Source organism: Benincasa hispida, chromosome 9, assembly GCF_027475165.1.
Source record: "Benincasa hispida cultivar pf3 chromosome 9, pf3_genome.v1.1, whole genome shotgun sequence".
Lineage (NCBI taxonomy): Eukaryota > Viridiplantae > Streptophyta > Magnoliopsida > Cucurbitales > Cucurbitaceae > Benincasa > Benincasa hispida.
Window position 1 is genome coordinate 67,486,786 of NC_143486.1, and position 15,830 is coordinate 67,502,615.

Consider the following 15,830-nt stretch of genomic DNA (forward strand, 5'->3'; position numbering starts at 1 on the left):
CTTGACCTTAGTCTTGAATGAGTTGTGAACTCTTACCTATGAGGGTAGTCCTTTGATATGCATGGGTGAGAGTGGCCAATTTCGCCGACTCAATATGACTACCTTTTTTAGGATTCATCGGAGTGGGGAGCTGGGAACACAGTTACACAAGAAGGAATTCACTCATTCCCGTTTTAGGGTAAGTAGATAAGTTGCTCCTTTAAGGATTGATTCCAAATCTTGAACAATATGGCATCACTCCTTACCCAAGAGGGGTTTTGCTATAATTAGACTATGATTAATTGTTCGTTAAAGGGATTAGTGGTACTTAAGGAGTTAAATGTAACTATATGGGTAAAATGATAATTTTGACCCAACTGTACTTTACAAGCAATTTGTGATGGGTCAATGCACTATTGATTGATTACATCCAATGGACATAAAAATATATTTATAGTGTGAAGAGTGCAGATATCGGTCTTTAGTAGAGTGACCGAAAGTTAATAAAAAGGGATTAATTTAATTAAAGAGTTTAATTAATTAATCTTCTATCATTGGAGCTTTAATTTGTAGGCCCATAAGGTCCCCTTTTAGCTCAATAAAGATTGATGAGAATCAAATTAATTTTGGATTAATTTGAATTTTTCAAATTAATAAAAGGGAATTAATTGTATATGATGCAATTAATATAATGTATGTGATACATTATAATATAAAGTTTTAATGAGAGAAATAAATATTTGAATATGACTCAAATATTAATTATATGAATATGATTCATATAAAAACTATAGGTTAAAATTAATATGAATATGATTCATATTAAAACTATAGGTTATATTGATAGATTGTAAACTATATGTTATATTACATGTGATATAATAAACTATAAGCTATATATTATATGAGATATAATATATAGTTTAATTATATTAGATGGTTAATATAATTAAAATTGTTTTTGAATTTTTGAATTTAAAAACAATAACTCATCATGAGTTATTTTGATTTTGGGGATTTATTCCCTTATCTCTCGTAAGTGTGCCAAAGGGGTTAGAGGAAATTAGAACGTGAAATCATTTTTCTTGGACATAAGAGTTCTTTCCATCCTAGATCTCCTTTTGCTCTGCAAGTTTCTCTCCAGGAAACTTGAGACTTTGACATTTCTACAGACATCAACATTTTAAACATTGCATGATATGCTATATTATAGTTCAAAAATAAATTATTTACACATTTTTTTTCTCTTTATTCCACATTTATTTTTCTTAGAATAGAAAGATTCAAATCTTCGACCTCCTAGAGGTGAATACTTTTAACTATAGTTTGTTTTTATACATAACTACATTAATTTTTGAAGTTTTTTTACACTTGTACGATAACTTTGAAAGGAAAGATGTGAAATAATTTATTGAAAAAAGCCATATAAAAACCATTAACTGCACATTTTAAAATACTATTTGGAGATCCAAAATAAATTTATTCAGTAACATTATTGTTGTGGCTTAATTTTTCTACTAGTAATTTTATTAACAAAAAATGAGAAAAATAAAAACTAACAGGGTTTTCTAAATTTAAGTTCCATCTATAAAAAAACAGAACAAATTGTCTATTTAAAAGAAGCCTCTTTTTTTTTCTTTTAAATATATAATTTACTACCATCACCATCATCGTCAAAAAAAAAAAAAAAAAAAAAAAAAAAAAAAAAAAAAAAAAAAAAAAAAAACAAGTTAGGAAGGCTAATACTTTTATTGATAGTAATCTAGAGTGCATAAAACCCACTCATAATTACAAACATCACATAAAGTTGATTTTAAAACTAAAAACTATAATCAATCTCTGCTTAATTCTACATAATTACCCTAATATAGAATCAAACCAAAAGATTAAAAAAAATTAATGGAAACAATAATAAGAACAACAAATTAGAAGAAATAATTCTTAGGGACAAAAACCAAGTGTTTTCCCCTCTAGAAATCATGTTTTATAAATAGAATTTGAAGCAGCCAAAAGAGCAGCCCCAATGCCAGAGCCATCCTTGGTATGTTCAATGGCGACATTCTTAGCCAACTCTGTCCCCAAAAGTTCTGTTACTCCTTCTTTAAGGTACCTTCTGTATTGTGGATAATTCTCATACAATCCTCCATCCATGGCCACAACTCTCCTCTTTCCAACCTTTACATCTTCAAAATCTTCTATCTTCTGCAAGATTCCAACAATTCCTGCCCCTGCCAATCGCCCCCCTCGCTTTGCAATTGTGTCACACACCTCTACGACGATTTTTCTTGCACTTAAATCTGACTCGACCTGGTTTCATTCATCCAATCAGATTCAGAAAACTGAACAATATCTGGTTGGTTATTAACTCTTATGTTCTTGCATATTAGATCATCTTTAATTTCAGAACTGGTTTGCAAAGATTCGACGAAACTGTTTACCCCGAAAACATTGTACAAGATTGATCCGACGGCTTGAAGGTCATTGGAGACATCTTGTTGCATAGCACATATATCTGGTGTGCTGCATCAATTGTTACGCATTACAAGGGAAGATTAGTTCAGTTCTTATTTACACATTGAACATGTGTTAGAATGAATTCGTTATGAGGACAATATGAATGGAGGATCAGCTGCTAACAATACCTGAGGATGAACTGTGTTGACAACTTTTTGGGAACGGATTTGCCGAAAAGAGGGGAGAATTCAGCCATTGCCAAAAGCACTCTACGAGTAATTTCACCGAGGTACATTCCAGCTATTGTCTTCTCAAAGATCTGCCATCAGTCAAATACATAAATATATTACACTTACATTTAACTCCAAAATTAAAATGTCATAAAGATAACCATCGTATGGAATATTATTAAACTTCAATTTCACCTGCTCCCCTGGATTGATACTGGCAGCATCCATCTCTCTATCAAAAACAGTAAGAGGAAGACCATTTGAATATGCTCCCCACTCTGTGTTGATAATCTGAAACGAGCAAGTTTTTGTCAACAAAAAAACGATATTAAGTTGTGGCCGATAAAATAATTTACTAAACTAGAGGAATAGATGTCTCGTAGGTATTGGCACATACTGTTTTCCCTGAAGAAGATGCCTGGCCTTGCAACTTAGGAATAGCATTTTTTCGTTCTATATAACAGGCATTGGTTCCTGTACCTAAAATCACAGCAGCCACAACATCATCGTCGTAGTATCTTGCTCCAGCCAAGGTTCCAACCGTATCGTTAACCTGTTTTCAAATCAACAATCAACAATGCATCAAATGAGAAAACATTTTCCAAGGTTGGTTATAGGTGCAAGAGCATACAAGGGCCGAAACGCGCGTATCTAGTCCCCGCCTTTCCATAGCTTCATTTATACAAGCAACAACATCTTTCCCGGCCTATTATAAGTTTGAAACAATCAGTGGCAAGGTCACTTTGACATTGACAAATTAAAATCCTTCCATATTGACATTCCTGAAGTGAAAATATGGTGAAAATGATACCACTCCAGAAACAGCAAAACCTTTAGTCCACTTGATTAATATGCCAGAATCAATGGAAGTTTGTTTCACAGGGAATGAGAATGTGAATCCAATCTCTCTCTTTCTTCCAGGACAAAGGTGGAATCTGTCACCTTCACTCTCTACAAATTTTTCCAGACCAGAAGCAATGAAATCAAAGAGCTCCTTCAGAACAACAAGGAAGTTCATAGTTAACAGATGATGCTAAAGATATCAATAAATTATTAAATCCAGTTTAACATGATATTCTCTCCAAATTAATATTGATTGAGTTCTTCAAGTTTACGAGTATCCATAACCAATCTATTTATAGCTTTTTGATTCGGTGGTAGCTTAAAGTGTTATTTGACTTCTAGTAATGTCATTTTCCCCTCCAATTAGTATTAACAATCTTTTTTGAGTTTTATGCTAATTTTCAAGTTTACAAGTGACTGTAACCTATCTACTTAAAACTTTCTGATTAAGTGGTAGCTTAAAGTGTTATGCAACCTCTAGCAATGTCATTTTTCTCTCCAGTTAGTATTGACATTCTCTTTTTGAGTCTTGTGCTACTTTTCAAGTTTACGACTGACCGTAACCTATCTACTTAAAGCTTTTTGATTCGATGGTAGCTTAAAGTGCTGCTCGAGCTTTAGTAATGTCTCCAATTAGTATCGACATTCTCTTCTTGAGTCTTGCTAATTTTCAAGTTCACGAGTGACCATAAACTATCTACTTGAAGCTTTTTGATTTGGTGATAACTTAAAGTGCTATTTGACCTTTAGTAATGTCATTTTTCTCTCCAATTAGTATTGACATTCTCTTTATATTATATAAAATACTATTTTTTGAGTCTTATGCTAATTTTCAAGTTCACGAGTGACCGTAACATATCCGCTTTAAGTTTTCTGAATTCCATAATAGCTGAACATGTTGGATTGGATAGATGAAAATATGCTAAAATTTTGATGCAGAGTAATTGAAGAAGCAATGAACCTGAGATGTGGCAAACATTAAGTGCTGAGGAATTGAAACTTGTTCAAATTCAGTGGCAATGACACGTTCTTCTTTGCCACCCAATTGCACTCTAAGCACTCGAAAATTGGTGCCACCAAGATCCAATGCATAAAACAATCCTTTCTCATTCCTTTTCAAAAAATCCCATCAACAATCAATTTAAAACGACGCAGTTTTAAGCCAAAGGTCCGAACTTTGAAACTTACCCACTAGGGAGAGTGTCGACATAGCTAAGAATCATTTTCAGATCGCTGCCGCCATCGACGGCAAGCCCAGCTCGCATATCGTCGGCCATTGCATCGGCCACGTGGCGCAATACCGGCAAAGGGGTGTCGCAATCCTTCTGAAACTTAGTCAAAATTGGGGAAACAGAGACCGCTTTGGATCGGAAGGCCATGGTGAAGCGAGGGCGGCCGATCCACGTCGGAGATCTTAGTAGAGAGAAAGATCCAACGGCGGCGACCGACATTGTAAGAAGCGGTGGAAACCAGGGAGAGAGGAAAGGGGAAAGAGTTGATACAGTTGCAACAACCAACAGACAAGGAGGTGTTTTGAGGTGGGGTAGTTGAAACAGTTAATGTTACTGAAAAAGATCAAAACTTTGATTAAAGATCTTAATTTTTTAACATGGGTTCGGTCAAATCTAGATTTTTGGAAAGATGCAAGGATATGAAAAGAGGGGGCGGAGAAGACGAAGTGGAGTGGAGTTTTCAGCATATTTGGTTTGGTCAGTTGGAATACAAGACAAATTCTTAGAGCTTTTCGTTGGTGTGAATTTGTATGCATCTTCATGAGGTGTTTTGTGATCCACTTTGTCTCTTTTACAACACACTATCTCTCAATTGTCTTAATATGTTGTAATTCCAAAGTTTTTGTGATATGTTTAGTTCAAAGAATAGTTGTGATCGTTAACTCACTCTATTCATACATCTCACGACTAGAAAATATCAATACTTATTAATTCTTTATATTGTAGATTCTACAATTAAACAATTAAGATTTAACAACGGTCTAGTGTAAATAACTTTACTTTTTCGTCTTAATGTCGATAGAAATATTAAGGTATACCCAAAAATAGATTACAAGAAAATCTCAACAAACCCTATTTCATATAATTATTAGCTAACACCCTCCCTAAATATGTGGGTTGTCGAGGGTTTCTTGTAATCTATTTTGGGTATCCTTGTGCATATAAATACCCTATCCTTGTACTTACCAATATACAAAAATATAGAATACTTTAATATTTCTACATGGTATCAGAGCCCAAATTAAGCTTAAGCATACCATTGTGATCCATGTCCCCATTTGTTGCCATCAGTCCTTGGATTTCGTGTGTCATTTGTGACCCAGCATCTGATTTTTTTTCGGCTCCATTCATTTCAACCGGACCCCGTCGTTCGCCTCTATCAGATCATTTCACAGCTCAATCTCTCGTCCAGTAGATCGTGACCCACCATTTCGTCCGCTCTCCATTCTCCATCCGTTCGTGCATGAGCATCTCGGTTCGTGAGGATCCGTTCGCCTGTTCGTGCACAGCTTCCGTTCTGGTTTGTTCCGTTCGTGGCTACCATCACAAGATCTAATGGAGATCTGACTACGTTCTAGATCCGATTAGATCTGTCAGTTCTTTCGTTGTCGAAGTACTCGTTGTAGTGCTCTTTTGTCGAAGCATCTACATGTGGAGATCGCACCGAAGTCGAGCCATCCCTTCAGCTAAGCCGAGTCACACCGCACCATTCGAGCCAAGCTTTCTTTTCCAACCAAGCCACATCTTCTAGCCAAGCCGAGTCGAATCTCTCTAGCTGACCCAAGCTGAGTCAACTCGAATTGAGCTCGAGCTGTGCTGATAAGTTGCCCATTTTGTTTAACCCAGTTCGACTTAATCAGACCAATCTGGTTCAATTATCCGTTTCCGTTTGGTCTGGTTTATTTTTTGGTGCACTGGTTTGATTCCCAGTCTTGACTACATTAGTTTGCCCGTGGTTGCTCCACCATTCTCTTTTATAATGATGAAGCCTTCTGCATTACTTCCGTACAAAAATTGTGCATTATATGGTCACAACGTTGTTAATTGTCCTACAATTGAGTGTAGGTATTGTCATAAACATGGTCACATTTTGATCGATTGTCCTACTTGACCACCTCAACCCCCAAATAGATCCATCAAACCAAGAGATATGTCTCACGCTGATTCCTCACCTGTTGCTACAACTGCCTCCTCCTCTCTTGACTCTTCTTCTCTTAGGTTTTCAATCCATACCACTCCAGACTTCTTAGAACAGGTAATTTTCTCGAACTCTTCTGCTCTTGCAGCCAAATTAGGTAAAAATCTTGGCTTCTTGACTCTACATATTGTAATCATATGACCTATGATATTTCATTGATGCCTTCTCCCACTCATGTCCCATCTTTGCCTTCCATTTATGCTACTAATTGGAATTGCATGTCCATTTCTCATATCGGTGATGGTGTTAGTCCAACCTTCAATCTTCCACATACCTATCATGTCCCCAATTTGCTTTTCAACCTTGCCTCTGTTGGTTAACTATGTGATCTTAGTTTAACTGTTTCTTTTTCTCTTCATGGCTGCAGATTCAGGATCCGCAAATGGGATGAATAGTTGGTATGAGACGCAAGGTTGGATGGTTGTTCGAGCTCACCTCTCTTCAGCTTCTTGCTTCTCGATTTGTCTCTTCTATTTCTCAATCTATCTCTGCACCTGTTACAAAATCTGCCTTATATCAATGGTACCTTCGTATTGGTCATGCCTCTGAAAAACTTCGCAAGTAGTTTCTATCAGCAATTTAGATAATGTTTCAAAATTTGCTCCCTTTGATTGTGTCCATTATAAACTTACAAAACAACCTGCTTTATCTTTTCCCCATTCCTCTTCTTCTTGTGATGTACCTTTTGGCTTAATTCATTCTGATATTTAGGGTCTTGCTCCTACTACCACTATCAATGGCTATTGGTACTTCCTCTTGTTCATTGATGATTTTTCTCGTTTATAGGATATATTTTCTAAAAACTTGTTTTGCTTTATCCCAAGTCTACATTGATTTTGCAATGGAGTACAAAATCCTTCATACAGATAATGCAATGGAGTACAATGACTCAGTTCTTCTTTCTTTTCTCGCTCAACAAGGCACTCTTATTTAACGCTCCTACCCCACACCTCTCAACAAAATGGTCGAGCGAAGCGTAAACATTGTCATATTTTGGATTTTGTCCGTGTTCAACTTCTCTCTGTTTCTTATTCTGAGAAATTTTGGGCTGAGGCTACTCTTACTTCTGTTTATGTCATCAATTGTATACCTTCGTCTGTCCTTCAAAACAACTTCCCTTTTGAATGTCGCTACGATACTTTTACCTCTTATTCTCATCTTAATGTTTTTTGTTATGCCTGTTTATTCTTCTTCACCCTCACGAGCATACTAGACTGAGCATAAAGGTTTTCATTGCTGGGATTCTGTCTCTAAATGGTTACGTATTTCTCATTATGCTACTTTTTTGGAGCATTGTATGTTTTCCAATATCTTCTCCTTCCATACTCCTCTGTCTAATTCTCCTTTTTTCTTTACTGATCCCTCACATGCCCTTTTTCCTAACCTTTACCTACCCCCTCTATCTCTCCCCTCCCCGACCTACCATTGGATCCTACCCCTATCTTTCCTCTTCCTAACTCAACTTTGGATTTCAATGATACTTCATCCTCTCCCACAACCTCTATGCCTGCACAAAATACTCCTCTTCTTGATCATCCAGTATCACTATCTGTTTCTACTGTTGATTCTGCTTTCTGTCCGTCGCTCCACCCGAGTAAGTAGACCTCCGTCTCATCTTCAGGATTTTCACTGTTTCTTCACTATTCATTCTTTAGTTGAATCGTCATCTTACCATGAGGCTAGCACTAACTCTCTTTGATAATGAGCAATGGTTGAGGAACTTCAGACGTTATAAAAGACGATACTTGGGATTAGCTTATCTCCCCCTAGGTAAGAAACCTATTGGCTGTAAGTGGGTCTATAAAATCAAAACACTTTATGATGGCTCTATTGAACATTATAAGGCTCGCCTTGTTGCTAATGGCTACTCTTAAGAATACGACATTTACTATAAAGAAACATTCACTCTAGTAGCTCGAATGACATCTGTTTGAAGCCTTTTAGCTATTGTCGCCACCAAATAGTGGCCTCTTCTACAGATGGATGTAAAAAATGTGTTTCTCAATGGAACTTTATCCAAAGAGGAGTATATGAAACCTCCGTCTTGAAGGAACTCTTAAACAAGAGTATCTATGAACGAAAGCGGATCTTTCCAATTCATTATGACAGAATTTCCACATATACTTTTACACATACAGATATGCATTAACACTACTAAATTACTGGCATACTAACAGATAAATAAACAAGAGAACGAGGTGAAGGATCTCATATTTAAGAGTTCCATGAGCGCGCTCGGATCGGTCCGATTTCACCGTGACCGAAATACATATTATACATTCAACACAAACAGTTATGCAAACAAACTTAATTATCGGCATGCTAAGAACAAGATAAACAACAAGGGAGAGAGTTCTATACCAGTTGAAGATAGTCTTCACACTTTGGAACTCCAACGCAACGGAAAACCAACACGCGATCTATCAGCCCCCAACGGAAACATCGACTGTAACAGAATGAACAACGCGAACTCACGATCGCAATGGGGACGGCACCACCACTAAAGAGCCCCGGGTATTCACTGAGTGAAAACCCAAAGGGTGGGCTTTGATGAATTTGGTAGAGGAAGGAGGAAACACAAATCGTGTAGATGATAAGCAAGTGGAAGGGAAGAAAACCTATCGCATAGCAGAAATGTTTATCGTTTAGGAGGACCTACACGATCGTGTAGGATTTACTGAACGATCGTTTAGGAAAAGGTACACGATCGTTTAGTAAAACCGGCACACTATACGATTGTTTAGAGAAGTTATCCGATCGTGTAGAAAATAGCATCCGATCGTTTAGCGCGAGGTGGACGATCGTTTAGGTGGAGAAAAGCTATTGTATATTCTCTCAAGCGATCATTTACTTTCACCAACGCGCGCTTCCAAATCCTCTTCGGGCGATCTGACAACAGACGATCAAAATGAAAACCTTTTTCATTTTAATTCATCAGTTACATTAACCGACGCTCTCCATTAACCTACATCTGAACATGATAATTGGCTTAATTATCATATAATTAACCAATTAATTAACTAATAAATATAATCATATTGTATTTTTACTCTATAGTTTGATATCACATATCTACTATAGTATTTTCTCCTCTACTTTATATAAATCATATTTATATCTAATTTCCTTCAAAATAATGTATCTCATACATTTAGCCAATTATATCATATATAATTAACCAGTCCAATTCTATCATATATAATCGAACTTCCTCTTGTCAATTTGAACATTTAAAATTAACCCAAACACTGGTTCTCGACTTTATCCAAGCTACCCAGGGGACCTAATGGACCTGTGGCTCGAAGCTCCAACGGTACGTGAATAGTTGACTAAACTCTTTAGCCACGAGATCCACCATCTGTTAACTGTCAGGCATTCCACTAAAGACCAACAGTTGAACTCTTCTTACCACAGATATATTTCTGTGTCCATCGGATATAACCAATCATGAGTACGATGACCCTCCACAAATGCTCATAAGTACAGCTGGGCCAAATTACCATTTTACCCCTGTAGTTACATCTCACTCCTTAAGTACCATTTATTCCTCTAATGAACAATACAACATAGTCCAACTATGTGTGAAAACCTCTCGGACCAAGAGAAGGTATGTGATGTCATATCGTTCAAGCCCCGGAATCCCCTTGCCTCAAGGAAGGAGTGAATTCCATCTTGTGTAGCTGAGTTCCCAGCTCCCAAATCAGACAAATCCTCAAAATGAAATGGTAGGTTTGAATCGGCGAATTGGCCACTCGCACCCATACAAATCAAATGACCGCCCTCAATGGCAGGAGTTTCCAACTCACTCAGGATTGAGGTCATGTTACCTATGGTCATCCTAGTGAAGTGAAGTCTCTGTCATGAACAATGTTATATAACGAAATGTTAACACTTCGTGGTCAGGTTTTATACAAACTCTTTATGTTGGATGCCCCCGCTCGTATGTCCCCAACACGAATGATCAGAATCAGACCATCTGTGACAAGTAACAACACTTGTGACCATTCCACAAAACGGGCCGCATCCGCAGCATTACCAGGATAAGGTTTCCCTTCAACATCCATATACTACAGACTATTTTGGTTATCACTCAAGACATGATCCACTTGTATGTCACCACATACATGCTTAAGTCACATACAGATAATCAAGGATTTTATGTTTATTGGTTTGTGGTAAAGAAAATAAAACAAGTAATCAAGCAAAATACAAGATGTGAAGTAAATATCATATATTAACAACACAAGCATTCGTACAAACTGTTTAAAAACTATAGGACACGAGACTTTAGGGCATCAACTCCAACACGAGAAACATACCAGTTGAAGACTCTCTTCACTTGAAATCTTGCTCTCTCCACAAACGACCTTCTTGCACTCTCGCTAGAATAGCAGACTATTGTTCAGCAACACCCCGATCGTTTGTCACGAACGGCTTCACATGAACAATAGGAAATAAGGACGACACCACCACTTTGAGCCCTTAGTATTCTCGGAGTGAGAATCCAAAATGTGGGCTTTGTTCAGATTTAGTAAAGGTGAGGAGGAAAAAGATCGTGTACAACGATCAAGCAAGTGGGATAAGGCAACGACTATAGTCAAGATGCTTGATCGTTTAGGCGGATACGGGATCGTGTAGAAAAAGTTGGGCTATCGTCTAGACAATCATTTAGTTTAGCTTGGGCGATTAGTGAACGTTTAGTAAAAGTTAAGCAATCGTTTAGTAAAAGCGCGCGGGGGTGTAAACGGTCGTCTAGTAAGCTGGCGTTATCGTATAGACTCTGAATATAAGGATGTATGAACATGCAGCAGAAGCAACAAGGATCAATAAGCATTCAAATTCACTAATTTTGGCAGAAACTAAAGCATGCTCATCTAAATATAAGAGGGTTTGTAGTCATACCTTTGAAGAACTCTTCAAGATCTTGATCAACAATAGCAGTCTTCACCAAAGAACACTGTGAACCACCTCAAGATCTTTCCCACTATCCTCTTGGAGCTTTAGAACGAGTTTTGTGACTCAAAAAACAGCTTGAAGCAATGGAATTACAGAGAAAAGCTCACTACAGCACACTACTTGAAAAACCCTTCTTCTAGCCAAAATTTTCTCTAAAATTTCTATTAGAATGCATGCATCAAATTCATTACAATCTTCTTTATTTATTGTAGGTGAACATGCAAAGAAGAATGTTTTGCATGACTTCAAACTCATGCTTGGAGTTAATGAAGATGAGAAAATGGGTTTTGTGTGAGCATGAAGAAGATGGATAATGGAAAATCTCAATTTTTCATTTTGTGCATGTAATTTCAATTTTCCAATTTTTCTCAAAATCAAAACTTGATTTCAAAATCCATTTTGATTTTAAAACTAAAAATTTAATTTTATAAAAATTAATTTCATAAATTAATTTTTAAATAAAACTAATTAATTTAATATCAAATATTAAATTAATTTTTGCACAAATACTTCACAGGTTATTCGTAATCATAGTTGGGTCAAGATAACCGTTTTACCCCTATGAATACATCTTGTTCTTTAACTTCCCACTAACTTTCTAATGAACAATTTTGATTCATAATCCCTATGAATCAAATCCTTTCTCTATCATGAGAAGGCGGGGCCCTGCTTGTTCAAAACCTAGAATCAGTACTTAAGAAAACAACCTATCTGCTAACCCTAGATCGGGTAGGAGTGAATTCCATCTTGCAGAGCTATGTCCTCAGCTATTCATCTGGTCTTATCCCCAAAATGGGAAGCTTATTGAGCAATGTTGTTGGACTACTCTCACCGTTTACAGATCAAAGGATAATCCCGAACAAACAGGAGTTCATAGCTAGCTCAGAATTAAGATCGAGTTAACCTAGGTTATGTAATAAATGAAATAGTCTGTTTTAATAGTAATTAGTCGTTATAAAGAAAAGTGAATATTTTCGTGGTCTAGTCTATATACAAACTCATTGCATAGGTTGCCCCCACTCATATGTCTCAACATGAACGATTTGTGAATCACATCGTTTGTAACACTTTACAACTTCTTGTGACAACTACAGAGTGGGCCGCATCCAATAGTGTTACCAGAATAAAATACTCAATTTTATCCTTATACTTATTAGACCATTTAGGCTATATACTGTCAACTTGATCCTGTTTATGTCACTACATAAAGTTACAGTATTCAGACTATAGCCATGGATATGTTTATTGGATTTTCATAATAAGATGCAAAATCAACAATTCATTATTATTGATAAATAGAATGTTTAACATGAATTGCGGACATTCCCAACACTGAATTACTAAGCGATCAAATGCAAAACACTCCGTGAGCAATTTTTGCGTCTTCTTTGCAAAATGAAACCAATTTTCATTTTATTCTTCAGTTACGAAAACCGAATTGAACTTCCCATTATCATATGGTTACGGAGAAAATGTCGGGCAATTATCTCATAACTGTCCAATTAATAAAATAATAAATATAATCACATTATATTCATAACCTATAGTTTGATATCATATATCAACCATAGTGTTTTCTCCTCCACTAGATGTAAATCATATTTATCTCAAATTTCCTCCAATTAATGTATCTCATACATTTAATCAATCATATCATATATAATTAACAAGTTCAATTATATCATATATAATCGAACTCCCTCTTGTCAATTTGAACATTTCAAACTGACCCAAAAACTGATTCTCAACTTGTATCCAAGCTACCAAGGTGACCTTATGAACTTATGGCTCGAAGCTCCAGCGATATGTGAATAGCTGACTAAACTCTTTAGCCACAAGATCCACCATCCGTTAACTATCGGGCATTCCACTAAAGATCGACAGTTGAACTCTTCCTACCACAGATATATTTCTGTGTCCATTGGATATAACCAATCATGAGTACGATAACCCTTCGCAGATGCTCGTAGGTACAACTGGGGCAATTTACCGTTTTGCTCCTATAGTTACATCTGACTCCTGAAACACCATTGATCCCTCTAATGAACAATACAACATAGTCCTACTATATGTAACTATCACCAGCTTAGGTTTACTTCTAGTTCCCACGATACCGCTATTTTTACACGGCATACCCCTTACAGTATTGTTCTTCTTCTTCTCTATATTGATGATATGACCATTACAGATGATGATCCTTAAGCTATGTCTAACTTGCAACCCTATCTGGGAAAACACTTTGAGATAAAATATTTAAGACCACTCCATTACTTTCTTGGTCTTAAGGTCTAATCTCGCTCTGATGGATACTACCTATCTCAAGCTAAATACGCTTCCGATCTCCTAAGTCGATCTACGTTACTGACTCAGCCACATTATCAACATCACTGGATCCGAATGTTCGTTTGACCTCTTTTGACGGTATTCCTCTTGGCAATGCCACCTGTTATCAGCAATTGGTTGACAATCTCATTTACCTTACTGTGACATGATCGGATATTATATATGTTGTTCATATTGTTAGTCACTTCATGGCTGCTCCTCAGTCTATACATCTTACTACCGTCTTCGCGTTCTTCGATGTGTCAAAGGAATTCTTGGCATGGACTCCAATTTTCTTCTAAGTCATCTTTGGTATTATCTGGCTATTCTGATGTTGATTAGGTTGGTGACCCTACTGATCGTTGTTCCACCACTGGTTACTGTTATGATTTTCTTATCTCTTGACGAAGTAAGAAACAAACTTTTTCTAGATGATTTTCTTATCTCTTGGCAAAGTAAGAAAAAAAAACTATTGTCTCTCATTCTAACACTAAATCCAAATATCGTTCCCTTGCGGATGCTACCTCTTAGTTACTGTGGCTTCACTGGATTCTGGCTGATATGGGTGTTCCTTAGCAATCTACCACTATGCTTCATTGTGACAATCGTAGTGCCATCCAAATTGCCCATAATGATGTCTTTCATGAATGTACCAAGCACATTGAAAATGACTGTCGTTTTGTTCACCATCATTTTTTAAGCAATACACTCATCTTGTGATCCATCTCCACTATAGAGCAACCAACAGACATCTTCACCAAAGCTTAATCTCTTGGTTGCTTTCTTCAGTTGCTTCACAAACTCAAGTTGGCTGCTACTCTACCACCATGAGTTTGAGGGGGGGTGTTGGTTAATAATTGTGAGAAATATGTGGGTTGTTGAGGGTTATTGAGAGTTTCTTGTAATATATCTTTGGGATCCTTGTGTATATAAATACCCTACCCTTTTACTTGCCAATATACAAAAATATAGAATACTTTAATCTTTCTACAATGTTTTTGAACTAGGGATTTGAAGTTGGATATTTCTTATAACTTACTTCCATTAATGGTTATGATTATACACTTAATTTTAGTTTAAGAAACCAGACTTCATTCGAATAAATTTTTTATAATTAATGAAGGAACCTTTAGAAAGGGATCCTTGAGTGGAAGCGGATCATTCCAATTTCTCAATATTTTTACAGAATAATAATTTTACAGAGAAGAACAAGAATTTTGCATTTAATTCAGAAATTTACAGCATGCTCTCAAAAACTAAATACAAAAGAATAAATGGGTTCAGAACCCTTACCTTTGAAAAATCAAAACTTCACATAATTCCCTTCTCCAAAAAGTGACGAATAGAACTAAAACCAATTGGGCACCACCATAATGAAACCTCTATATTCTCAGGATGAGAACCAAGAAGTTGTGGGCTCTGACTATTTTGGTGAAGGAAGAGACTTTTAGAGATTTTGAGAGAGGAAGAGGAGGAAGAATTTCTTTTTACAGAACCTTTTCTGTAAATTTTGATTGTGTGTGTGCTCTATCCCAGAAACTAGAGGAAGAAGATGAATAATAACCCACCTCCTGCCACTAACATGATGGAGAGAAAAAAAAAAGAGGGAGTTTAACTCCCTCCCATAATTTATTTAAAAATAAATTAAATTTATTTATTTATCTAATATATAAATATATATATATATATATATATAATATATATATATATATAAATATATACATACATACATACATGTATGTATGTATGTATGTATAACCAGTCAACAGTATGATGACCCTTCATAAATTGCTCGTAAATACAACTGGGCCATCTAACTTTTTAAGTACCACCGAT

The 15,830-nt window shown here is 36.2% G+C and overlaps 1 protein-coding gene across 1 annotated transcript; it reads right to left on the reverse strand.

Moving 5' to 3' along the window:
- Positions 1-1,709: 1,709 nt before the first annotated feature.
- On the reverse strand, positions 1,710-5,344 carry HXK3 (hexokinase 3). The gene is made up of 9 exons (XM_039041163.2): positions 4,695-5,344; positions 4,468-4,618; positions 3,475-3,657; positions 3,295-3,369; positions 3,061-3,216; positions 2,859-2,954; positions 2,622-2,752; positions 2,418-2,499; positions 1,710-2,286 (listed from the first exon to the last, which is right to left on the reverse strand). Exons 1-9 carry the CDS (start codon positions 4,955-4,957, stop codon positions 1,957-1,959), a joined length of 1,467 nt encoding a protein of 488 aa, XP_038897091.2. The 5' UTR covers positions 4,958-5,344; the 3' UTR covers positions 1,710-1,956.
- Positions 5,345-15,830: the final 10,486 nt, after the last annotated feature.

Excerpts from the sequence above, each read along its gene's own strand:
- HXK3 (XM_039041163.2), bottom strand. The coding sequence starts at position 4,957 with ATGTCGGTCGCCGCCGTTGGATCTTTCTCTCTACTAAGATCTCCGACG. Across the intron at positions 4,619-4,694 it reads GTCGACACTCTCCCTAGTGG|GAATGAGAAAGGATTGTTTT; the intron begins GTAAGTTTCAAA and ends TTTTTTGAAAAG. Across the intron at positions 2,753-2,858 it reads GTATCAATCCAGGGGAGCAG|ATCTTTGAGAAGACAATAGC; the intron begins GTGAAATTGAAG and ends GACTGATGGCAG.